Below are 26,288 nucleotides of genomic sequence, written 5' to 3' on the forward strand. Positions count from 1 at the left end.
AAAAACAAATTTAGGAAGTTCTAGTGTTCTCCATGGAATCCTGGTATAGTGCTGTTAATGCACCAGACTGCAAAGCTGTTTGAACTGCAAGATCAGCGGTTCAAGCTCACCAGCCGCTCCGTGGACACCCGATACAGAGACGCCTACTTGATGGCACTAAACTACAAGAATAGTCTCCCTGGCTGAAGCTGAAAGTATGAAACCCTGATTGTTGTCATTGTTAGGTGCCATCGAGTCAGTACTGACTCATAGCGACCCTATGCACAACAGAAGGAAACACTGCCCAGTCCTGGGCCAACCTCACAATCGCTGCCACGCTTGAGCCCATTGACAGTGCCACATTGCCAATCCATCTCGGTAGGGGGGTGCCTTCCTCTTTTTCTCTAACCCTCCACCTTACCAAACATCAAACATGATATCCTTCTCCAGTGACTGGTCCCTCCCGACACTATGTCCGAAGTATGAGAGACGAAGTCTGGCCATCTTGTCCTCCAAGGAGCACTCCGACTACACTTCTTCCAACACAGATCTGTTGGTTCTATAGGCAGCCCAAAGAACTTTCAATATTCCAACACCATAACTCAAAAGCATCAATTCTTCTATAGTCTTCCTTATTCACTGTCCAGTTTTCACATGCATAAGTTATTGAAAATACCATGGCTTAGGTCAGGCGCTCCTTAGTCCTCAAGCTGACATCTCTGCTCTTCAACACTTTAAAGAGGTCTTGTGCAACAGATTTGCCTAATGCAATAAATACATCATTTGATTTCTTGACTGCTGCTTCCGTGAGTGGTGATAGGTGATTCAAGAAGAACGAAGTCCTTGACAACTTCAATCTTTTCTCTGCTGATAAGAAGGTGAGTTGCTGTGATTCTGGAAGCTATGCCACCGGTATTTTAAATACCAGCAGGGTCACCCATGGTGGACAGGTTTCAGATGAACTTCCAGATGAAGACAGACTGGGAAGGAGTGACGAACTACTTACGAATATTTAGTCACTGACAACCTTATGAATAGCAGAGAAACCCTGATACTTAAGCTTTATTGTAGATCACAGCTCAGCTCCTTCAGGATATAAAGACGACAGAGACAGCGTTCCACAGTGAATCCATCTTTGGTTAGGCCGCTATCAGTGACTGTTACAGACTATTGCTGTACTCGAGGCTCAGTGTTCTCAAGCAGTTCAAGACCTTGAAAGTTTAGACAGACACCGGAGCAAAACACTGAAAATTCCAACTGCATTTGTGGAAAAACTCCAGTAGGTTGATACAGGGCTTCCATATTCACAGAGAGTTGTTCAGTTACCTGAGATTGCATGGGACCAATATATCAGGAGGGAACAGTCGCTGGAGAAGGATGTCATGCTGGGAAAGACAGAGGGTCAGCGAAAAAGAGGAAGACCCCCAATGAGATAGATCAGCCAGGTGGCATCATTGATGGACTCAAGTGTGGCAGTGGTAGTGAGGTTGGCCCAGGATCGAACATTGTTTCGTTCTGCTGTGCATGGGGTCGCTATGAGTCGGTTCCAACTCGATGTTACCTGACAACAACAACAATATATCAGTAGCCTTGGAAAGTTTGCGCATTTAAAAATCATAAAAGGCATACTAAGAGTTAAACTAGTTTTTGATAAAGTAGGTTTACCTGCTAGATCCAAATGTCCTTTAGATTCTAAGGATGGGGGGAGTCCCTTTCATACTGTTGCCTTTGAATGATGGTCCAGAAGGCTCAATCAGTCGTCCTCCGATGGTAATAGGACGTCTGTGTGATGATAGGAAACCTGAAGTATTTAACCAATTGTGGACTGTAGAACAGAAAAACTTGAACAGCTACTCCTGAAATACCCTTCTGAAGAAGCAGAATCTCAGCACTGGCAGAAGACTGCAGATGAACTGGGCAATAGGACAGCAAAACAGGTTGCCAGCTGAGCACAAAAGTATTTCATACAGCTAACCAAAGCTGGCATTCCAGTCCCAAGAAGAACACCAAACATACATACTCCAAAAAGTCTTCAATAAGCAGACGACAGCACCCCCTTAATACACATCTATTTAAACCTACTTTCATGACATCCCATGACCCTCTAGTATATATGGATGAAGATGATGAGCTATCTGATGCTGTTTCATGGCCACATGAACACCGGTACTGAGGAGATAGCAGATGAAGACAGTATCCCTATCATGTATATAAAGTATTCCTATCATGTATAGGAACTTACCTGAATATAAACAACTACTACGGTTTAAAAAGTTAAACAGAAAACTTCAACAAATGCAAGCTGAGAGTGGACTTGTGCAACCTGTGGCATAGATCCTAGCCAGGGTGTTCGGTGGCCTTGTCAGGATTCTAGAAACGTCTTTGGACTTTTGTGATTCTTGTTCAGACTGTGTACATGAAACAGATTCACAAGGAGACTCACCAATTAGAACCTAGTCATAGGTCAGAAACATTCTGTGTCCCTGGCACCAGTTATAATTACCTTGACTCAAACTACTTTCCAGCAAACAGATGACCTGGAGGGGCCCACTGCTGACCAGTCCTCTTCAATACACAGCATATGTGCACAGTGTGGAGTGTTTGCTTTCCCTAAAATGACACTCACAGTATGACAGCTTCCAGTATGTTCTCATCCAGTACAGCTCTGTACCATTACGGCTCTGGAACACCGTCCAACAGCTGAACATCCTGGTGACTTTCTAGCACTCCCTGACCTGAAAGCCTTTTTAGGTGGTCTTCTTCAATGGCTGAGATGGAGATGAGTGCACACATTAAAGACAGTAAAATTCCAAAGGTTTCAAAGAACTTGGTCACAAATATGATGAGAAAATACAGTATTTATATAAAAATGTTTAGTACCTATCAGTTTTGTTGTGAAAATAGTTTTTAGCACAGAAGCTGAGTTATTTAGACAAAGTTTTAATCAATGGTGTTTGACGTACATTAAAAGAACTCAATGCCCCCGTAGTGGCCTCTGTGACCTTTGTAAATGGGAGCTACTTAAGCACATTGATGTCTCATTTATTTTTTTTAACCACAATGAACCATCTTTATTACCAACAGCAAAGGCAACTGTGGCAATACCTCCGTAACTAGCTCATGGTGTGTGTTATAAAATTGTCACTCAGATGTATTTTTTAAAGGTCATCTGATATAAGATGATCATGTGATGTATATAATCTATGGGGAAAAGTGCCAGTGGTAGAAACTGTGTATAATCTAATTCACAACATTAATTCCCTTAAAACACACAGCTTTCTGCCTCTGTATTTGGAGTTGTCGGTGCAACTCATCAAAGAAAACTGCCTAATATAAAAATCATATATATGGTAATAATTTCCCTTCTTTTGTAGTCTGCACAAGATCCATAAAAGACTTTATTTTTATTACTATTTAAACAAGTGATTAAATTTAGTCTGCGCAGTGAGCGAGACTTCACATGCATTCCTTTATACAGCTGGATTTTGTTGTGTACCCTTTAAAACATTTTGCATGTTTCTTATGTGTGTATACCATATGCTCTTGAGTAATGTTCACTTGCCAGGAGAATTGTGGGAAATAAACTACGGAAGACAAAAAAGATAAAGCAGTGCTGTAGTGATGAGGGTCCAGTCGTAAGCAGTTATCTGAGCAGGCCAACCACGCCCCCTTTGCTCCGCCTTTCCCACGAGGATCCGCCCCCCTGAAGTATGGCTGCTCCTGCTGGGTCACTTTCAGCTGGTGGGGCACACACACAAGCCTAAGGGGGAACCCGCCCCTGCCTGCTGGGGTCCACTCCCCAGCACCCTCCCACCAGCTCGCCCTGTCGTCCCTGAAGGCAGAGGTGTCTGGGCTGTTTCTGAGGAGCTGAAAGGCACTGGGGCCCGATTCTCTTCTGGGATCAAGACACAGAACCTTCTGGAACCTTATATTCTGGAAAACTGAGAAGCCTTGCCTTGTCAGAAAAATGGGACGACTGCCACTCTCCCCAGTGTCCTGGGGTGGCACTGTGGGCTAATGCACTGGACTGCAAAGTCGGTTTGAACCACAAGGTCAGTGTTACAAGCTCACCAGCTGCTCCTTGGAACCTTATATAGGGTTGCTGTGGGTCAGAACCGACTAGATGGCACTGCTCCACCACCACTGCCCCAGGGTTGTCATGAGGAGGAAGCGCGCCGGTCCAGTGTCCTGCACACGGCCGTGCCACACCTGGCCATCCCCAAGGCTCGGCCCAAGACACCAACAGGGTTTCAGTGAGGGAGGATGCCAGGCCCACAGAAAATGGTGCAGTGTTGCTCCAAGCTAATGACACAAAAGACTAAGAAAAAAATAAATAAAAAAACATCACCTTTATTTACAACCAGGGACCCCACAGGAGCATACACACGAGGTGCCGAGCGCGGGCCTGCGCCTCACTGCCCGATGCGCACCACCATCACCGTGACGTTGTCTGCCGAGCCCCGCTGTACTGCCTTGCTGGCCAGCCGGTTGCAGGCCGCCTCATAGCGGGCGTCGACGGCGGGCTTCCCTTCCCGCGTCTGGATCTTCTCATCCTGCCGGACAGGAGGTGCACAGCTGAAAATGCCCCTGTGCCTGGTCACTCCACAAAAGTAGGAACTGCTGACCAGGGTCCCTCAGTTCAGGTGGGACCGGTACTGACCACCCAGGTAACAGGGGCGGGGGTACAGGGGTAACAGAGCTCTTTGGGGGGACGCTTACCTCGAGGCAGGATAAGATGAAATTCACAGCTTCTTCTGGGGTGAAGACCTTGAAGAGGCCGTCACAGGCCAGCAAAATGAACCTACAACACGGGGCACAGGGAGGCTCTGAGCAGCAGGAAGGGAAGGCCAGCAACGAAGGCCAGTGAGTACTTGTTTCCCCACAGCAACACCACTTCTACAAGACCACAGAGTAAGGGATTTAAATGGCTCTGTGGGAGCCACACCATCCGCCAGAGCAGCCTTCTCTGCCCCGGTGAGCAGGACCAACACTCAGACACCCTCGAGGAAACGTGCAGAATGAAAACACCGGTGTTCGTGCATGTGCCCACTGGACGTCCCCACAGCCCGACACAAGTTGACAGACACTAGCCTCCCTCAGTATGCACTTGCCTGTCAGGTTCTCAAGGATCTGAGACATGTTGCTTAAGTGTGAGTACTTCTTCTACATCCTAACCCCACCCCAGCTCTGCTCCCAACTAGCCTGAGGTCTGTGTGGGGCCCAGTGGGGAGGAGTCTCCCACGTAGAGCTAGGATGGCACAGGAGGACAGTCGCTCCAAACGGGTTTTAGGAAACCAAGAGGGCAGGTGGGGAGCTGGCAAACGGACCACAGTGGACCGTCTCTCATGCCAGCACAGGAGCTATGAGTGGGCTCTCACTTGGGAGGGTCAGCTTCACTCCGCTGTCGTGTGGCCAACAGACCAGACCCTTCACAGTTCAGTCCCAGAGGACCTGTCCGATCTCTGCTGCTGCTGCCTCAGTCTCCAGTGGGTCTCCTAGCTCCTCACAAGGCCCCTTTAACGATCACCTGCCACCAAGCCTGGAGCCTTGTCTTCCGTCAATTCAGAACAGAGGCTGCAACTACAGCCCCTTGTGGCTCTGCTGAAAGACCCTCAACAATTCCCCACCAACTATCACCTCACATTCAAATTCCTCCGCCAGAAACCTAAGGCCCTTCAGCCTGCTTCCAAAGCCTACCATCCTATCCCACCACTGCTCCAGGATGCCCATGCACTCCCCGGCCCAGAAAGCTAGTTCCCCTTCTCCACGGGCAGCCTCCCAGCGGACGCTCAAGACCACATGCTAGACTCGAATGATACATTTCCTCAGGGCGTCTCCTAAGCATGACCACAGGAATGGACAGAGATCACAACTGAGGCTCCCAAGGCCCAGCCCCGCCCCCAGCAAAGCTGTGACACAAACAGGAAGCTGTCAGATCGAACCACCAGGCCACGTGCACACTTGCTCTGACAGGGCTTTTACCTGTCATTAGGGGTCAGCTGGCAACGTCTGATGTCGGGCACAGAGGTAACCCCACAGCGCTTGTACTGCCCGTCCCCGATGGAGCGGGACACCTCCAGCACTCCTAGGACACGCCCATCCCTGGAAGGAGGAGAAGAATTTAGCCTCATCTTGGAACACCTCGGGCTGTCTGTGTGTCAAGCGGAGTGGCCACTCCTGGTCCTTGGGAAGGCCTTTCTGACATCAGGTGTGGCTGTGCTGAGACTTCAACAGGAGGTCCCTGAAGGCCTTAGCCTTTACCTGTCCTGACTGGAGATGGGGTGGAGACACTGGTCACAGGCAAGCTAGGGGTGGGGTGGGGTGGGTGTCGCCATGCAGCACTCAAAGCCCAGCTCGGTACAGAGGTCACCGGTCATGACAGAGTTTTCAAACTAGGGGCTTGCGCAGATGACAGCTCATGGAAGGACTGTCCCGGTGGCAGTCACCTGCCCTGCCCCCAGGGGCTTGGGCCATCGTCCAATGACGACTGGTGTTCTTCCCGAGACCTCCACTGGCGACAGCAAAAGGCCGACCACCACGAGGCACTGCTCAGCACGCAGGAGAACTCGGCAGTGAGGTGTCCCAGAGACCTCTCGCACGAGAGAATGACATGTCCTCACAGCTGTGGCTGTGTCCAAGCCCTTCGGTCCTCAGCTAAGGCCAGGAGGGGGCTGTACACGGTGCCCAGCAGCAGTTTTCAGGAGACGAGTGCCACAGAGCAGCCAGGGCAGAAAGGGTGATGACAAATGCCCCCTCACAAGGTAGCACGATCTCCCACCCCCAGACTCGCAGATCACAGCGGGAAAGGGGCCTCCTGTTCAGGGGAGGGCTGTAGCATCACCCACAGCTACAACCCCCGCCCCCGAATAGCCCCTAAAGAACTGAATTGGAAAGCGCGTTCCGTTTACGGAAGCACGTAGGAAGACACATGATACGAGCACAACCATGAGCAGACAGGCAAACCCCGTGTTCCGGAAGTTACCAGCTGTTGGGAGTATGAAATGGTCCAAGTGGAGGCAAGCGGACAAAGGCGTAGTGTGAACTGTGGCTCGTGGCACACCCACACTCATCGCAGCCACCAACAAGCCTGTCTGCAGACGAGTGGCTCAACTATAAACTACAGTGCACACACTGGAGAGCAACGACTCTGCGAGGTGTTCACCTCACAACATGGATGAAGCTGAAACCAGTCACAAGTGACAAACTCATCGTATGGGAGCGCTGTTGTCAAAGGCAAGAAAAGGTTTTCACACAGAAGGCAAGAGGCGCCCGTGAACACTGACTGCCCCAGACACAGGAGCAGGGGCCAGAAAACGTAGCAGCGCCTAGAATGTCCTCTCCAGACGCCCCCTTCGGCGTGAAGGGTGAGGCCACACTGACACGCTCACATGCACAGCAAGTGTGGCCAAAGGTTCCACTGTTCAAAAGCCCGGAAAGTGTGTCACTACCATGAGGGCCCCCACAGGCACGGGTAGTTTCATAAAATGAGCGAGAGGGAGACAGGAGTCTGAGCCCCTGTGTGAGGCTGGGTCCCCAACACTGAGTGTCCCGGCACTTGCTTTTTGGGGAGAGGTCTGGCACCCACGAGGTAGCCTCACTGCTGACCCTGCTCCAGCCATGGGGCTCAGGGAGAGGCAGAGCTCAGACAGATGGGGTAAGGACAGGAAAGGGGGTGCTGGCACTGCTGATGAGGTGCTCACAGGACGCCTGGGATAACCCAGCCACATCAGAAACCAAGGTACACCGTCACTGCTGTATGTGCACACACACACACCCCCACCATGGGAGGACCAGTCTTTATCCCATAACCCCCCAGCCGGAGACCAATCAGAGGCCTCCCTGGGGACAAGAAGCCCCACTCACCAACCCAGTCACTGCAGCCCACCGAGCCTCTGCCCCCCAGTGACGAACCACACCGCACACCAGACAATACTCAGCAGGGCAGCGCAGTGCCCTTGAAGTGGAGCTTGCTCAAGGTGAGAGCCCTCCCATAGCACAGAGGCCAACCAGGGTCCTTGGGGATTAGAAACAAGGCGTCACCGAGGGCTGCCCATCAGACATGGCCTCTGGGCTGGGGGGGCTGTCCCTGAGGGGGCTCAGAGAGGCAGCTCGCCCCAACCACTTCCCATGTTCCCTCGGGGGGATTCTCCCCCATTGTGGCTCCCTGTGATACACACAACCAAGAAAGGGTGTGAGTCTAGCCTGGGACAGCCCAGCTTACCTGACATTGCCCCCGGCCTTCTGGATCCGCATGCGCTCCTCATACTGGGTGGGGTTGTGCTCTTTGCTGAGGCTCAGGGCTGCATGCTTCTGACTCTCCTCATTGTAGCGGCACAGGAGCGCCTGGGGACAGAGACCACAGAGCAGATCACGGCCTTGGCGCCCCTCCGAAGAGAAAGGGCCCGGTGGTGCTTCGGAGTCTGCCTCCTGCTGACAAATAAAACCAAGCAGCAAGACCTGGGGGTCCCAGCAGGGCCAGCAACAGACTGGGCTGCACAGATCCCAAAAGGAAGAGGCCCTGGGTCTCCATCCTGTCCCGGGCACACTTGGCAAGATGACCACAGGGACCACTCGCCTCCTTCTGGGCCTCAGCGAGAACTAAGGGAAGCAAGAGACATGCGGTCTCATTGGCACTGCGCCCTCCCAACTGGCATGAGGCAACGACGAGGGCCCAGAGTTGCTTCACTATGCCCACTTCACAGAGGAGGGTAAATGACCAGCCTCAGGTCACATAGCAGTGTTAGAATTCCAGTCTGGGTCTGATCCCAGGGACTAAGCACGCACGTGCATGCGTGGTCTAAATGCATGTTATAGAACCCGAGGCAGCCTGTGGGGTAACCACAAGTCCACTCTGCGAGAGCAGGGCTGTCCTCTGCCCTTAAATGCTGGGTCACAGAATCACCCCAAAAGTCCCCAGGGGCCTCAAGATGCTGCTTAACCGGCAGAGGAGAACTTGGGTTATGTGACTGAGGAACCTGGAGAGCGATGCCGGGGTCAACAGTGGTTCTAATGGAAAGCAGGCACTCACTGGAGCCAGCCTCAGGCGGGGCACTTCACCAGTGAAAACCAATGCCCCTGAGCTTTCTCCCTTCACCTCATGGTGGTGAACGGGTTAAAGGAAACGTGTGAGGAAATGGAAAGACAATGGCAATTTCCCGTGAACCTTCAGAAACCCGCTAGTATGTGAGCATACATCCAGCCATCCCATTCTGCCCAGTGCCCTTCCCAGAACACAAAGGACAAAGACAGACGGAAAGCTGCGGGAAAAGCCTAGGTGGTCCAAAGTGCTGCCTGTGTGGCCAGTTCTCACCATGCGGCCCGAGCCATCCTAGCCACGTACCCGACTGTCTCCGAGGTTGGCGATATAGAGAGTGTTGTCAACGGCCAGGACACACGTGGCAGTGGACCCGTCCTTCCAGGCAGGCTTCCTGGGGGACAGTGCAGACACACTCAGCACCACAGCCCAGCACCTGAGCCGCACTCCCAGAAAGGAGCAAAGGGACTCAGACTTCACAAGGAGCTGCCCTGTCCCTGTCCCAGCACACAGGGAGCGCCGGGGTGGAGCCGGGAGGCAGCTAGAAAGCCAACGGCTGATCTGGTTGTACTCACTGGCTAGACGCCTGTCTGAGAAACTCCTCGTCGGTATGCTTGAATGTGTCCAGCAAGCACCTCTTCACGGTCTTCTCCACACTGACCACATCCCCTGTCCCAGGAGGAACAGAGAAAGAGAACAGGTGGTCAGAGGAGCACCAAGCTGACGGTGACAGTCTGGGGTGGACTGTCCTCCATCACGCTGGTGTGAGCAGCGCCAGGCCCCAGCACCAAGAAACCTGGAGTCTCGGCTCTGCGGACTCCTTTGACCCCCCCATAAAGCTTGGGGAGGGGGCAGTAGTACTCACAGAGCCACCGCATCAACCGCCCAAGCCCTGCACATGGAAGACTGGCCGAGTTCGCACCGTCTCACCTTTTGGAAATTTCCGGATCAAGTTCTGATGCAGATTCTGTGCCGCAAATTTTGAGGCTCGAATCCCTCCATGTCCATCAAACACAGCAAAGTAGGACACGCGCGCGCTGGAAGGACCAAGTGGGAGCCGGTTAGCTCCTGGCCGCCACATCCCCGCTCCCCAGAGAGCCTCCACCCTTGTCTCCTACGTGCCCAGTGCTGACCAGAAGCCAGCCCCCGTACAGCTCAGTCGCTTCCACTGCATTTGAAACACCTATGGTAAGCTCACACTTGTTTCAGAAATTCAACATCTGTTCATTGATTTTTCACTGAAGATAAACTCAGAACTTTGTTCCTATTTAATGCAGAGTTTTGCCTTTAAACGCAAACACAGATAAGCAGTTACTGGCCCAGGATGGACTATTAGTGAGAGTAGGAGGCTGTTCCAAAATGTCTATACAGTATCTCAAACATCCAATCTTTCTTACTAGTCTTATCCCTATTCCTTTCCAGTTGTAGCCCCCATACTGGCTGATGCTGAGACTTGTCTAATTTCCAACTCACGGCAGCCTTGTGTGTGCAGAACGCCAACGGCACCGGCACCACAGGGACTGCCAAGAGTCTGATCTTTCGGAAGCAGGTCACTAGACCTGTCTTCCCAGGTGCTTCTGGGTGGGTTCAAGCTGCCAGTCTTTTAGCTAGCAGTCGTGTGCTTAACCATCTGCACTACCCAGAGACTACCATATAGAAGGGAGGTGCCATTCCACAACCAACTCTTTCAGAAGAATACAAAAAAATGCCTGTGAGAAATGGCATGTATCAGACATGTATGAAATGCCTCGTGAGCAAATGAACCTCATCTGGGTTAGAGCTCGAGGCCCTTGGCCCAGATGCTATCAAATGGCTGCTGACAGGAAGCTGTGAGGTGGTGTGAGGCCACCTAGTGGCCATTTGCTTTGGTGACGATGACAGCTAAGAAAACCCCTATACTCTGTTAACAAACACATGGGTAACCAGGAGTGGAATCCACTTGGTGGAACATAATAGTTTCAAGCTCACAGCCTGGTTTCGTGCTGGGAGAATCTGCTCCCAGCAGCTCTCTTGGAGGCCTTTCTGGACTGGACAGCAATCCTGAGGTGTCCACTGGTCCTGGCAACAAGCAAGGGGCCTTCGAGTGGGCCATGCACAATCTCCCTGCACGGCCCCTCTGGCCAGGCCATCTACTGGACAAAGGCCGCTGGCTCCAACGGCCCCAGCATGGAGAAGACAGCCAGTGGCCACTAACTGTCCTGTCTTCTAGCTCCCGTGCCATCAGGCCTAGAAGTCCCCAGGCGGCTTCTCCCTATTTCGTAGGGCTGTAGGAAGTGAGCCGTGACAGCCTCTCTTGATGTTGCGTCAGCCTTTCTGTTTGCTCTGGGCCATGGTGAACTGTGCTGACCTTCCCCACACACACTGCCCTCTAGGTTACAAAGTAAACAAGCACCCACCCAGTGAAGAGCCACACAATGTGGACATGTCCACTGGGTGGGGTTCCTCAGTGGCAGCACCGTGGACATTTGGGGCCAGAGCATTCACCTGTGTGTGTGTTAGGGGTGGGGGCGTCTTGTGGTCTTCTGCTATACAGGAAGTTTAGCCACAGCCATCAAGTCCACTCGGACTCACAGCAAACCCATACATTCGCCATATTCGCCTCTTGCCAGGCTGTGAATCTTTACAGACACAGACTGCCAGTATCTTGTTCCCACACAGCAGCTAGAGGGTTTGAACCGTTCACCTTGTGATGAACAACCCTAGGTAACCCACAATACCAGCAGGGGTCCTTTAAAAATATCCCCAGTGGGCCAAGCACACCCAAGCTGAGAAGACAGATGCAGAACTCACATGAGGGAGGCGGGGGGCCGGCACTCGTCCGTGATGTCATTTAGGATGACGTGAGCATCCTGCATCTCCTCCCGCTCACCCTTCCGCTCAGCCACATAGCCTTTCAGGCCCAGGATTGCCGAAGAGGCTGAGGGGCAGAGAACAAGGCACATACAAAACTGTGTCCTGCCCCCCCGGAAACCCGAGTCCCACAGCAGGGGGTGGGGAGGGGGACAGGAACACACATGTCCTCAGGGCTAAGCAGGGGAGCAAAGACACAGATGACGACGTTAGTACAAAGCTGCCCGTGCCCAGAAAGCACAAATGGGACACCCATCGGGGGACAAAGGTCAGTAAAACCAAGTCCTGTCACTAGTACAACTGAGTCAGCAAACTCCTAGCTGAAGTCAACAGTTTGTCTCCAAGGCCCGATCCCCACAGTCCAGTCTCACTCCGACTAATCACAAGCCTCCGGATAGAGGGGAACCGCCCCACAGGGTTTCCAAGGCCGTCAGCTATACACATCAAATGGCCACATCTTCCTCCCACAGAGCTGCTGGTGGGTTTGAACCACACCAGCAGGTCTCCTGAAAACGTGGCTTCTCTTGTGGTGAGGCTGCTGCAGAAGCGGAGCCGTGAAGAGTTAAGTGTAGGCCTGGGTCCTGGCCTCAAGGGCCCCACACGGCACAAAAAGCCTCTAGGGGGTGCTGGCTCTACAGGTCAGAGGAGCAAGAGCTGAAGGATTTGCCCCATCACCCTACACATCCTCCAGTGTCTTTGTGTGAGACAGACAGAGGGCAGAGTCCCCCTCAGGGGCAGGAAGTGAAAATCCACAGGTATTCTCTTTAGTGAGTACTGCCAATTTTTGTCCCCACAGACTTGGACAAGCTACCAACCTGACTCCAAATACCAACAGTGTTTCCAGCCTGAGAGTCTCTCTTGGGAAGCTGCCTACTGAGTGAAATCAGAACCCAAAAGGTTAGGCAGAGCTGAAGAGAGGCATGAGTCACAGGGGGAGCTGGGTGGGCAGTGAACTAGCCAGTCACAGGGGGACACCCAACAGTCACAGGAGACACCCAAAAGTAACTCTGCATCCCTAAGGTGGAGGAAAACCACGAGGTTCCCTAGAGGACCAGAGGGGGCGTCCAGAATTGCATTGGAAAGTCGAGAGAATGCTAGGGTAAGCAGGGAAACCCATCTGCAGAAAGGGCCCTGTGCCCACGTCTTAAATACGGACATGCCAGGCACGGTGACAATTAGAAAGCTGAGCTTCCTTTGGCTCTGGGGTGATTTAAATATGAAGTCTAATACATGTGTTTTCAAACTGTCTGAAAACCTTTACAAACTTTCTTTTCCACAAGCTCTTCTTCACTGCCATTCTTCTCCTCTTCATAGGGTTTCCTTTTAGCCCCCTTCCCTTGGTTCTTTCCCAACAGGGAGACCGGAGTGGCCGGAGCACCTGAGAAGAAAGGAAGGACGGAGAGCCGGGCAGACACACGGTCACGGACCAGGAAAGACAAGCCCACAGGGAGCCCTCCCACAGAGGAGACCCTGGTCAGGGAGGACAGTCACTCAGGCAGGTACCCGCGGGGCATCTGTGTGCAACCCCAGTAGGGACCCCAGTAAGAATTCCTCCTAACGCCTTCCAAGTGGTGAATACATACGCCCACCACAACTTGGGGCTGTCACATGGGCAGTCAGGGCCTTCTGGATCAACAGAGAGGTCTAGCAAACTGCCAAAAAGGGCTTCTTGTTGTCAAGAGCCGCTGAGCCGGTTCCAACTGAAAGAAACCCTGTGTAGGGTTTCCAAAGACGGGCAAGTGGGTTTGACTGTTGCCTTTACGGTTCGCAGTCCAGTGCTAATCCTACAGCACTACACCAGGACTCCAAAAAACGGAAAACCACAAGCTTAGGATGAGGTGAGTGGCAGCCCTTCCGAGCCCATGTGCCCTGCAGTGCAGCGGGGCTGATGGTCCTGTCCCCAGGACTCCGCAGTGGTGCGCAGTACGGCTGCTCACAGAAGAACCTGTGGCTTCAATGCAATTTACTCAGTCCACAGTCCTGCCTCAGTTTCCTCCTCCGTCATGTGTCATGGGGTGATTTGAAATCGACAGGACGGGGTATGTAAGTCATGTGCCACAGTGCCTGGTACATCCAACATAAGGCAGTCAGTGTCACGGAAATAGCTGCCCTTGAGTGGGTTATCAGCAGTTGGATATAAAGCAGGCAGCTGCTTATTGAAGCTACTCTGCCACCAGACGTTTCTGAGACAAAAGGAGATGCTTCCCTGGATGGCAAAGAGTCACTTACTAAGACACGGACAGCTTTCTGTAACAGCAAGGCACCAGACGCTGCAGCCGACACATGGAGCAGACGGACTGAGGAAGTCCCCAGGTGCTTCTGACAGAATTAGTGGCCAAGGCCTGTCAGGCGGCACCGTTTCACTGCCGTTTGCACAACGGTTCCCAGTGTGCATGTAAAAGTACCGGCCTTTCGTCTAGATTCCAAAATTGTGTTGACAACTTTTCATCTGATGACACTGTAGGCAGAGAATGGGGTTTGTATGTGGAGCTCATTCTTCATGGCCTCATGTATAGTGCTTGGGAAGTAGTCTCTTCTCACGACAGCCAAAATATCTGACACAGAACTATCCACCCCAAAGCCCAAACTGTTAGTAGTGACGTTGAGCTGTTCCAAGTCTGCAGATGTGCGGTTTTCTGCCCTATCAGCAGCTCAGAGAGTGCTATGTCGAATATCCTGTTTTAATAAATCTGTAAGTCTTGTTTGCACAGATTACCTGACATTCTAACGCAGAGCACTCTCTTTATTGGGAAGGGTCCAGGCTCAATGGTGACTATGAAGATGGGCCCGTAGTCCTGGCAAACAAGCTACAGAATTTTGGGGTAAGATAATTATCACACCACCAAAAAACTATACTATTTATAGCCCACTTTCTTCTGCGCCTGTCCCAGTGGGCTCACAGTAAGGAGCTGGGAGTCTGCCTGGGTGGAAGGAGACACAGGAGACTGAGAAGCAGGAAGCGCGTGCCCAAGGGCAGGCGCAGGCAGGAGGAAAGACCCTAGCAGACGGAGGAGGAGTCCCCAGGCAACCTCCCTTGTGTTGTACTTCAGACGGCGCCTCTTTTTTTAAGCAAATGGCAAGTTTGTGGCGCTCTTTGCTCAGGCGAGTCTATGGCACCATCTTTCCAAACAGCATGTGCTTACTCTGAGTCCAAGGCACTTGTTGGTCATCCTCTTCACTCTCGGAACTTCTCCAGCCTCTGCTATAAACCCCCAGGCACCTGCACCTGACAGGACTGAGCAGCCCGGCCCCACGCGGGTTCCAAGGCTGTACTCTTTACAGAAGCAGATGCCTCATCTTTCTCCTGTGGTGCAGTTGATGGGTTTCAGCTGTCACCTTTCCAGTTGGCAGTCCAATGCTTAGCCCACTCCACCAGCAGGCTCTTTCATACACACTGGGAAGCCACACACTCTGTGTAGCCAGATCGTATTTAGGCTGGTCGGAAAGCAGACCCACAGTAGCCGAGGCTGATTTCTGGCACTGTGACATGGAGGAGCTGCTCTAGTCTTCCCTGACACTTATTGGGACATTAAAAAGAAACAAAATGTTTTAAGTTTACATTTTCAGGAGTAGGGAGAACCAATACTGACAGGCTTGGTAAAAATGACGTCAAAGTAATAGTTTGCCCCTTGAGGACATGTTACAGCTGGGCGGGAAAATCGTTAGCGAAGGTCTGAGACTCAGAGCAACCGCTGTATATAGTCTGCACCAGAGTCTCCAAACCAGGCGGCCCGGATTTCACCCGGATCCACATCTGAGTGGCACAAACTCAAGGCCTACTTATCTATCTGGGCTCCAGGGCATCAGAAATAGTCAGCTCACTGTTCCTACTGTCAGGAACACGGTGAGAACTGGAATGAGACTCGAGATTTCGTCTCCTCAGAGAAAAGGCACCGTTAACAACAAAGCTGAACGTCAGTAATGGGATTCTTCATTCTTACAATCAGCTCCGACAAGCTGGATCTCAGCCATGGAAAGAAATCTCATCATCAGAAAGTGAGTGTGAAGTTCCCTTTCTCTGCTCCCACCGGAGGGTCCCACTGTTGTCTGGTGCCATCGAGCTGGCTCCAGGTCAGCGACCCTGTGCACAACAGAAGGGTCTTGCACCAGCCTCACAAATGTTATGTTTGAGCTCTCTGTGGCAGCCCGTGTCAACTCATTTCATTGGGAGTCTTCCTCTTCTTCACTGATCTCTACTTTACCAAGCATGATGTCCTTGTTTCCAGGGACGGATCCTCTTGATAATATACCCAGGGTATATGAGGACGTCTAGCCATCCTGCTTCTAAAGCTGCACTCTGGCTGTACTTCATCCCAGACAGATTTGCTCTTTGTTCTGGCGCTCCATGCACTTCAACACCCTTCGCAGCAGCGTGATTCCAACGCAGCCATTCTTCAGCCGTCTCCCCTACTCAGACTTAGAGCCACTGGCTCCCAAACTCGTCGGGTCCTCTCCCTACCGACTTAGTTTAATAAACCTGTGATCTGCCAATTAACCACTTAACATGATCCTAAGCTTTCTCTGAACTTATGATCGTGTTACAAGGTAAAATATCATGTACAGTTAAACCTGCAAAAGATGAAATCCTGTCAGAGACAGGAAATACATACATTTCCAAAAAATAGAGAATGTAAGAAAAGTGGTCAGATGCTCCCTGTCAAAAAGGAAACTTGCTGAGTTCTGATCTCCCAGGCCTCACTGTAGGATTTACAACACAGTTTGGGGTTGTTGGGGGTTTTCCTACCACTTACCTGAATCACCGCTGCCAGCAGGTGGGAGATCATCAAAAAGCAAAGGTCCCCCTGGTCCTGAAACACAGTAGAAGGCGCGGTGAGCCCACGAACCTGGTCCCCAAGTGTCCGTGTCAGCATCCATCCCACCAGGACACCTACAGAAGGTCAGTGAGGTCAACAGTAAGTGCATAGTCACTACAGCCTCGAGTCTCTCTCATTCCAGTCCTACCGTCTCAAAGGAAACGAATGTGCCTGGAAAAGGTCCTTGGTATTTTGGCTAGGACACGCTCAAACGCGCCAGAGAACACTGCTCGCCGTGAGGACGCAGTACTTCTCAGGGCTGCCAACTAGTGGGTTTTCTGCCTTACCTGAAGCCAGGGATTCAAAACTTAAGACAGGCCAACACCTAAACCATCTGCGTGTTGAAAACGGGGGAAAGGGAGAAAGGTTGAGACCACTCCAATCCCAGGATGAGTAGAGACGTTGACACACACCTGGGAGAGTCTGAAGACTGTACCTGAGTCAGTACTGCTGGCCGGAGGGAGGTCGTCGAAGAGCAGGGGTCCCTTCTGAGAGTCTTCCCCTGAAACAGTATTAACAACAATCCTGACTTCTTGTGTTCTTGGTGAAGGGGTCACAAGACTTTACGTTCCCATCTACCCGTTCCTCCAAATTAGTCAGAGGGCCCATTCTTCAGCGTGTGTGCCCAGCTCATCGTCAGAATGGGGGTTCTCTTTCCAGGCATTTAGTTCCCGGCCTCTTTACATACTCATCTTTGCTGGTGGTTTGCCTTCATGTGGTTATCGAATTTATATCTTTTTATTGTGAAATAGGTGATGCTTTTATTATTAAAAGCAAAAAACATCTTAAAATATCTCATGACATGAGGATCCTGGAAGAAAAACCCTGATTCTACAGCAAGAAGATATCAGTGCATCCTGGAACAGCATGAGGCTGGACCCTGAAGGCCACTTCCGGGCAGGGAGTTTTGTCGCTCTTGCTATGGTGGTGCTGCCAAAGTGTCCCAGCACCTCAGCCTGAATGGGTATGAGAACGCTCTTAACCTCGCTTCTCTGCAATACACATAGTACCCGGCCATGGTTCGTATCGCGAGACGTTGAAATCATCAGATGCTGGGTCTAATCCTGAAACGGTCACTCTTTGGGCTATTACAGGGAAGAGGCACCAGACGGCCGGCCACCAGCCTTTTCCTGGTGACCACAGAGCTCAGTGTCAGAGTCATACCGCAATCTAAACCAATCTGCGCCTCCACCACGGTTCAGATGAGACTTTTCCACTCGTCACGGCCTCCTCACAATACTTTCCAGGTCCACACTAACTAGGCACCTCTCCTTTGAAGTGACTTCAGTTTGGACACAACTCTTAGTCAAAGGCAATGCCCCAAACTGAGAACCACCACCAAGAATGTGTCAGATAGGAGAAGCTGACCACCACACCTTCTTTTCCTTTCTGGAACACTATGCACGGTGCTTCAGTTAAACTGAGGGGAAGAACACGGATGACTGCAGCAAGTCAGGTGTGGGGCCCAGGTCACTTCATACTTTCACTGGCCACAGATGAAAATGGCTTAACGAATAACCTACCTGCTGTCAGATGCGGTTCTAACCTCTTGTTGTTGTTATGTTGTTAAGTGCCGTCGAGTCGGTTCCGACCCATAGCGACCCTGTACAGGGTTTCCGAGGGTGTAAATCTTTACGGGAGTAGAAAGCCTGATCTTTCTCCCGCGGAGCAGCTGGTAGTTTCGAACCGCTGACCTTAAGGTTTGCAGCCCGATTCGTAACCACTACGCTACCAGAGCTCTACAAGCTGATAATTCTTATTTACTGATGGGGAAACTGAGGTGAATGACTGGACAGCTGTATTGAGCCAGGGAGGCTCGGGGCAGGCGAACCCCAGCAGGTTGATTCCGATGGGCCTAGTCCTACTGACCCTGACCTGGGTCACCTCATTTACCCGGAAAGCCAGACAGAGATGGTGGCAGGCACAGGAACGCCTCTGGCAGGCCTTTCACCTGTGACTCAAGGTGTCAAAGGGAGACTATCTTACATCTGGCCTCTTTACACCAAGAAAACGCCCCTAGGCTATGGCCCAGCTAGTGCCCTTAGTACTCATGCACAGAGAGAATGCTAGGAAGGCAGGAAGGGCCCGGAAAGAAGAGCAAACGGAAAAGGGAAACACACACACACAGAAGGAAGTGGAATGAGCGCTGCCACATTGTGGGGACAGCAATCAACGTCAGAAAACAAAATGCGTACGAACTGCTGACTGGACAACCAACAGGCGCTGTAAACTTTCCTCCCAGGCCAAGTCAAGCTCAAAGAGCAGAAGCAAACCCAACTGTAGCGGGTAGCTAGATGCTAGAAAGGGGACCTTCTCACGAATTAAAATCTCACACTCGATTTCAGGTCAATACCACTGGACAAAGTGAGACCCTGACTCCTCACTTGGCAAGAGGTCCCAGAGTTCCAAACATAAGGGCCCTATGGCTCTGTGGGCTAATGTGTCAGGCTGCAAAGTGGATGGTTCAAGCTCACCAGCCACTCCTTGGAAACCCTATACAGGGTCGCTACGGGTTGGAATCGAATCAATGGCACTTAACAATAAGACAGTGAAGGAAGAGTGAAGAATTTTTTTAGTTCTAGTTAATGTCGTCTAGGGTTTCTGTTCTGTTACCTGCACGCTGAAGTAAAGCTAAGGATGTGAGGATGTATTCAGGATTGATTTAACTGAAGGTCGTCATGTACAATAAGTGCAACAAGACCTTCAAATGGTCTTAATACCTCAACTTTCTTCTCAACTACAAAAGCAATACAGGTATTGTGCAAACACCAAGCACGTAGTACATGGACAGTCCCTCAGCTTCCGCCTCTACACTCCTCAGTCACATGTCTGAGTCCACTTTACCTTGAAGCTAAGAGTGTGTGAGCATTTTCATCTTTCACACGCTACACACACCCCACACAAGACACTGTCCAACCGACCCACAGGGTCAAATACGGCCACCATCTCCTGAAAGCTGTCCAATTCTCTTACCGGTGAACATTCAGGCTGGTTCCAGCTTTTTCACAAGACAAAGAATGCCAGCGCACACACCCTTGCCCTGGTGGCACAGTGGTTAAACAGTCGGTTGCTCACCAAACCATCAGCAGTTCAAAGCCACCAGCGGCTTCAAATAGACCTGGTGACCTACTGCCATCAGGATTACAGCCATGACCGTCACGGGGGGCACTGAGCTTACATGGGCTCAATGCCAGCGGGTTTAAACATCCTTACACAAACGAGGAGGCTTCCCAAAGTTCACAGAGGAGTTCGTTTTCCCACAAACTTTTGGAAGTCCCCTCCTCTGCCCTCACAAATCTGACAGGCAGCTAGGCAAAGGGTGTGAGTTGAAATCCAACAGATGCCAAGATGAGTGCCCTTGAAAGTGGCAGCACTCCTCCTCACAGTACCTGGACATGCTCACCAACGTTAGCACTTTGTGCTGAGCTGGAGGCTCTCGTCCCTGTGAACGGGCCACCTGGACATCCCCCTGGAGCTGGCAGGAGCAGCCCCTTGGGTTCTCTGGTTGGTCCTTACTCATGTGGGTGAGCTCATGGGGAGGCCTCTCAGGGATGAGACCACTCACACCACTTGCCGATCGACAGCCTGTGGAATCTTTGCTTCTGCGGGCAGCTGGGGTTCACGGTCATGGTCACATCCATTCACTGTGATACGACTTTTGACTTCATTCCTGCTTAATCTTCAAGTTCTACAATGGAGCTTAGTTTTCTTCTCCTAGCTTGACCTTTATTTGGTATTTCAATGTCTATTTTTGTAAACAAGATTTTAAAGGTGGCTCGGCCAAGCAAATATTGGTCTTTTGACAGCTGACATTTCAGAGTGTATGAGAGGTTGCCAAATGTCCAAGGGAAAGTGTCATGATCTCGTCATTCCGTTTTTGAAACCCCCTCACACTTACTGGGAAACCACCCCAGCCCACTGCTGTTGGATGGACTCTGACTCACGGCAGCCCTGTAAGACAGAGCCCCATAGGGGTTCCGAGGCTGTGATCTCTAACCAATCAGATCCCGGGTCTTTTCTCCCATGAAGCAGCTGAGCATTTGCCATTTGTCAGCAACCAATTATATGAAGAACCACTTGTCAAACTCCAATCAAGTTCCTGCATTGCCCGCATCACTTTAAACCATGACACTGTACCATGCTTCAACTGTCAAAGACATCATCTACCTTATGAAGATTTAAGTTGGCACATTCCGCGGTGTGACAGCAGAGAAGCGCCATTCCTAGCGAATCGGAGCGTTCTTTTAGGGCTTCAAAAAGTTTTATGAAAAATTCAACTATCTTTTCATTTCATTTTGCCACAAAATTTTTGATGCCCACTTGTGTTTTTAAAACTTCATTAACTCAAGATTCAACTCCTGTTAAGTGCTGGGATGACAGACTACTCCTAATTTAGCACAATACCTGAAAACAGTAAACGCAAACTCTTCTACGCTTTTCTTCAGACCGTAAAAACGAAGAGGCCTGGGGTAGGTACATTAGATGTGAGTTTAAGAACAAAACAAAACCTGAAGAATGACACAGTACACTTGATGTAGACTGGGCAGGGAGTGTCTCCTCCCTCTGGACACTGTGTCCCCACAATCTGGGACCGCACTGCTTCCTTTTAATCAGCTTTTCACACTAACAGCTCACTAGGGCTGGGGATTCTGAGGGTAGTGGGGGCTGTGTGCTGTGGCACCCCACCGCCTGGACTGGAGACCAGGATTTCACTGTTGAGGGAGGGGCCGGCAGGTGTCATCACCTTAGTTTACAGATGCGGGAACAGAGGAGGCAAAGCAGGATTTGAAACCAGTCACACTGCATCTCCTGGCCAACTTGTTTTGGGGGCTGTAAAAATGACAAGCTTCTTTTTTGTTATCATTCCCTCATTAGCTTGGAAATTTGGGATACTAACGCTCATGTATCACACAGGAGGGTCACGTGGGATGTGCAGGTGAGCCTTACCCTTCCATGTACTTGACCAAGCTTTCTTTCCTCTATGCCAGTTTTAATTGTATCAACTTACCCACTGACAGAACTGGTTTTCTGAAACAAAGTATGGTATAAAGAAGGTCACAGTTGCTACTCAAGAAGGGGACATCAGATTCTGTTCTCATTCAAATCATTTTAAAATTAATTAACCGATTACATATCATCTTGTGGGCTTTAGCTGTCTGTTAAGACAATGTTGGATCCCAATTCTACCCATTTTGAATTCAGAAAATTCACTTCTTTCCTTTAAAGCTGTTTTTACAATAATGCTGGTGAGGGTGGAGAGTGGGACCCTCCCTCTACTGCTGATGGGTTTGTTAAATAAATGGTGTAACCACTCTGGAAAACAATATAGCATTTCCTCAAAAAATTGGAAATATAAACACCATCTGATCCAGCAATCCCTCTGCTTGGTACATATTCTCAAGAAATAAGAGCTGTGGCATGAGTAGGTATATACACACCATGTTCACTGCAGGAGCACAGTGATTCTGGAGGATAAACTTTGGGCTTGAGAGCTGGAAGGCCACTAAGGTTGGCAGATGGAGCCCAAGAGCGCTCCACGGGAGAAAGATGAGGCTTTCTGCTCTTGCAAAGACTTACAGCCTTGGAACCCCTACACTGGGTCACCTGAGTTAAAACCAACTAGGCACTTAACCACATTAACAATAGCGAACGATGGAGCCAGCCTAAATGCCCATCAACAGAAGAATGGTTAAACCAGATTGGGTATCTACCCAACAGCAGAATGCAAAACAACCCTGAATCCACACAATCCCTGACATGGATGAACTTGAAAAACATACTGAGTGAAATCAGCCAATCACAAAAGCACAAATACTGCCTGAGAAAACCTTCTATGACGGTTACTGGAAGGGGGCATTCACAGGGAACAGGGTAGACGCACAGAACATGAATGACAGGCAGGCAATATACAAGAGGCAAGTTGGCAGAGGACAGATGAAGGTACTGCACAGGGAGCATCCACGAGCGGAAGTGACAGGGTAGATACTGCTAACTGCTGGTACTCGGAGAGGAGACCACAATCACTGTAATGACCCCAAGTGTATGTATGATTTGTTGAATGTGGGCCTGCTGATCTGCTTTCAAGAAGAAAAGCCGTTTTTAAAAAAATACTCAGCCAGGCAGGACCTGGGACTGTCTGTGTTCCCAGTGTCCACAGGGGGTGTCCACCTTTGGTGTGCGGCATCTCAGCCAGGCTGCAAGCTTGAGGCTGAGCCCTCCTCTCACTGAACCTGGCTATCAGGGTCCCTTCTAAGACTTAGAGCTGTCAGGTCCTATGTCATCTCAGGAGGCCTAAGGGCTGCAAACATCGAACGTGCTCAGCTGCTCACCAAAAGGCTGCCGGTTCAAGTCCACCCAGAGGCACCTCAACAGAAAGGGCTGGCTACCTACTTCTGAAAACTCACTGACAATCCTAAGGGTCATGAGCTGGCCATCAACTCAGCAGCAACTGGATTTTAATACCTTCACCTTCCAGGCATCATCCCAGAGCAGACCCAAATTAATTTCATGTGCAAAGCCATGGAAATAAAAATCGGGGTTGGCAGGCATATATGCGAATCCAAACTCTATTAACAGCCTATCCACCGGTGCCACGCAGTCACCTGACCACACAGAGCAGACCTGCCCTCGGGCTTCCCAAGGGTGTCATCCTCACTGCCACACGTGTTTCCAGCAGATGAGCCCATGTGAAGCAGCTTCACATCTATTCTCTGCGCTACCAGGGCTCGTGTTCTAAACGAAATTGTTATCAGGTGCCATCAAGTCGGTCCCGACTCACAGAGACCCTGTACAGCGTTTCCAAGGAGCGACCTTGTGGTTGAGTGCTTGTCCTACAGCGCGACTCCAGGACTGCAGACACTCAAGTAGAAATGACTGTCAACAGAGTGAACGGAAGAGGTACACACTAAGTGCCACCTGTCACCTGCTAGACTCGAGCTGAGGCATTCTTTAAAACCCCTGCTGAGCTGAGTTCAGACTCAAGGCCCAGCTGTTTGGATGCTTCTGTAATCTTAGAACGGTGTCTTTACTGGAAAGAGAAATTCCAAAATGCCATGATTACAGACCAGCTGTGTACACGAAGGGCCTTCAGCAAGTTGGTGACAAATTGTCTTTTCATTCCATTCCACCATGAACTTTTTGAAACCCCATCCGACATGGGAAAAGCCCAAACCCTGACCCCAAAGAGGGTAGAACGACCCTTCCAGAGCCCCGGCCCCCTCCTTCACGCTGAGGCGGTGTTCAGGAAATTGGAGAATGAGGTGACCTCCTGTGAGTACCTGCCCCTGACTTGTCAACCTCTCTAAAGCAGATCTACCCAGCCTCAGGTCACCATCTGCTATTTGCTCAGTAACTGCTACACATGGACGGTGCAAATGGTGAAGAACCCAAAAGTTAGCAGTTCGAACCCACCCAGAGACACCCTGAAAGAAAGGCCTGGGGGTCAGCTTCCGAAGGCCAATGCAGTGAAAAGACTGTGGAGCGCAGTTCTACTGACACACCTGGGGTCACCAGGAGCCACAAACAAGTGGACCCCACAGCCCTTGCGGATTGACAGCAACCACACAGGACAGAACAGAGCTGCCCCAACAGTTGTCCGCTGTCATCTTTACGGGGGCAGACGACCGTATCTTTCTCCCAGAGTTGCCGGTGGGTTCATACTGCTGACCTTAGGGTGATCAGCTCAGTGCCTCAACTCACTGCACCACCAGGGAAACCATTCCATAGTGCCTTTAATCAGAATCACCTGATTCAGAATCAAACTCTCTGAAAGCAATGTTGTAGTTGTTAGGTGCTGTTGAGTCGATTCTGACCCATAGCGGCCCCATATAGGGTTTCCAAGGCTGTAAAGCTTTACGGAAGCAGAAAGCCTCATCTTTCTCCAGCGGAACAGCTAGTAGTTTCGAACTGCTGACCATGAGACGAGCAACCCTATTCGTAACCACTGAAAGCAAGAGCTGGGTGGTATTCCCCTAGTTATTCCCAACAATGGGTTCCCAAATAATTGGAATCACCTGGGTGATTTAGCCACAAAGTAAAACATCAACAGGTGATGTCTGTTAAGTGCCAGCGAGTCAGTTTTGCCTCATAACGATCCTGTGTGTAGGGTTTCCAAGGTGCAGCTGGTGGGTTTGAACTACGGACCTTGCAGTTAGCAATCCTCTATTCTAGGTTCCATTGTGCGGCGGAAGGGGCTGGGGCTCTGAGGGGTTTGGGATTATCCTACTTCTGCTCCTGGAAAGATTCACAGCCTCGGAAGCCCTGTAAAGGGTCGCTATGAGTTGGAACGGAATCCACACAACAACAGTAACATCACAGCAAAATTCCAGGGTAACAGGTTGTTGTCCAAAGCGCGGCAGCTGGTGAGCTTGAACCGCCAACCTTGACGTTCAAACCAACCGTGCGGTCCAGAGCATTAACCCTTAGCGCTACCCCGGGACTCCGGGTCAACAGGAGAAACTGCAACGTTGGCCCGTGCCCTGCTGTGTGCAGACTCAACAATAAAAACAAATCAAATTATGAAAACAACATACACGGATTCGGGAGTTCCGGCTCCGTGGGTCTGGAAGGCCTGGCAAGCTCAGTGGGTTTGTAAAATTGTGCATGGGTTTGGGACAAAGGCGTCCAGCTGGATGCCTCGCATTTACAGACACGGAGACGTCTTTGTATGAACTGGAAGGTGCTCCGCTGGTCAAAGCGTCTATGTGAACGCGGAGAAAATGGTGAGGCGGTCGGCAACCTCCCGGGGCATTTCCAATGGGGAAAGACTGGGCGGCAGTGGGTCTTGTCTGGCCGCGAAAGGGCTTCGATCCACAGGGTTCACGCACGAGGGGACTTCCAAGCGTTCGTGGAAGATCCCACGACCTTTTCTTCCCATTTTCCCACCAACGTTTGGAAGCGCCCTGGCGTTTCCGTGGGCAGAAGTGAGGCTCCGGCGCAGCGTTCGGGAGGCGAACGGCCCTGGGCACAGAAACGACCCTGGATCCCGGCCCCGCACCGTCCCTCCCAGCGCGCCAACCTCAGCTTCCGGGCTGCGACCCGTGGAGGGCCGCGCAGGGGCTGAGGCCGGCTACCAGGCCGCGCTCCGGACGCAGCGGCAGCAGCAGCCCCCGGCCCCACGGCGTTCCCGGCCCGCCCCCCAGTCCCCGCCCGCCAGCAGCACGTGTCGGCGGCCGCACAAAGGGCCGTCGCCCGCCACGGGTCCTCCCTTCGTGCGCAGCGAATATGGCGGAGCGGGCCTCGGGCGGCTCGGTGCTGCAGGCCCGCCGCCTCACGCCGCCGTGCAGCCTCCCTCCCGCGGGCCGGCCGGCACGCTTACCAGCGGCCGGACGCGGCGAGCGCTCGGGCTCCGGCAGGTCCCCGAACAGGTCCATGGCGGCGGTGGTGAAGGAGACGGCGGTGGCAGAGCGCAGCCCGCGAGCAGCGGCCGGGCTCCACACCGGGCGGCGGCGGCGGCTGCGGCGAGGGCGGTGCGATCGGCGCCGTCAATCACCAGGGGGCGGGCCCGGGGCGCCGCCAATCGGCGCACGGCGTGTCCCGCCGCCCCAGAGATCTGTTCGCGCGCGCGGGACTGGGCGTCGCGAGGGGGCGGGACGAGGCGGACGCATGCGCGG

General features: G+C 51.6%; 1 protein-coding gene and 1 pseudogene across 1 annotated transcript; one reads left to right on the forward strand and one right to left on the reverse strand.

Annotated features, from left to right (window-relative positions):
* LOC102840228 overlaps positions 1-2,515 on the forward strand; it is a 7,234-nt pseudogene extending 4,719 nt beyond the window's left edge.
* Positions 2,516-4,377: 1,862 nt separating this feature from the next.
* ILKAP (integrin-linked kinase-associated serine/threonine phosphatase) lies at positions 4,378-26,168 on the reverse strand. The gene is made up of 12 exons (XM_006866785.1): positions 25,994-26,168; positions 17,114-17,179; positions 16,615-16,671; positions 13,119-13,241; positions 11,804-11,930; positions 9,944-10,050; positions 9,589-9,682; positions 9,320-9,407; positions 8,201-8,322; positions 5,962-6,081; positions 4,699-4,780; positions 4,378-4,532 (listed from the first exon to the last, which is right to left on the reverse strand). The coding sequence occupies exons 1-12, from the start codon at positions 26,046-26,048 to the stop codon at positions 4,392-4,394; spliced, it is 1,182 nt and encodes a 393-aa protein (XP_006866847.1). The 5' UTR covers positions 26,049-26,168; the 3' UTR covers positions 4,378-4,391.
* Positions 26,169-26,288: the final 120 nt, after the last annotated feature.

The sequence above is a fragment of the Chrysochloris asiatica genome, unplaced genomic scaffold (assembly GCF_000296735.1).
Source record: "Chrysochloris asiatica unplaced genomic scaffold, ChrAsi1.0 scaffold00096, whole genome shotgun sequence".
Lineage (NCBI taxonomy): Eukaryota > Metazoa > Chordata > Mammalia > Afrosoricida > Chrysochloridae > Chrysochloris > Chrysochloris asiatica.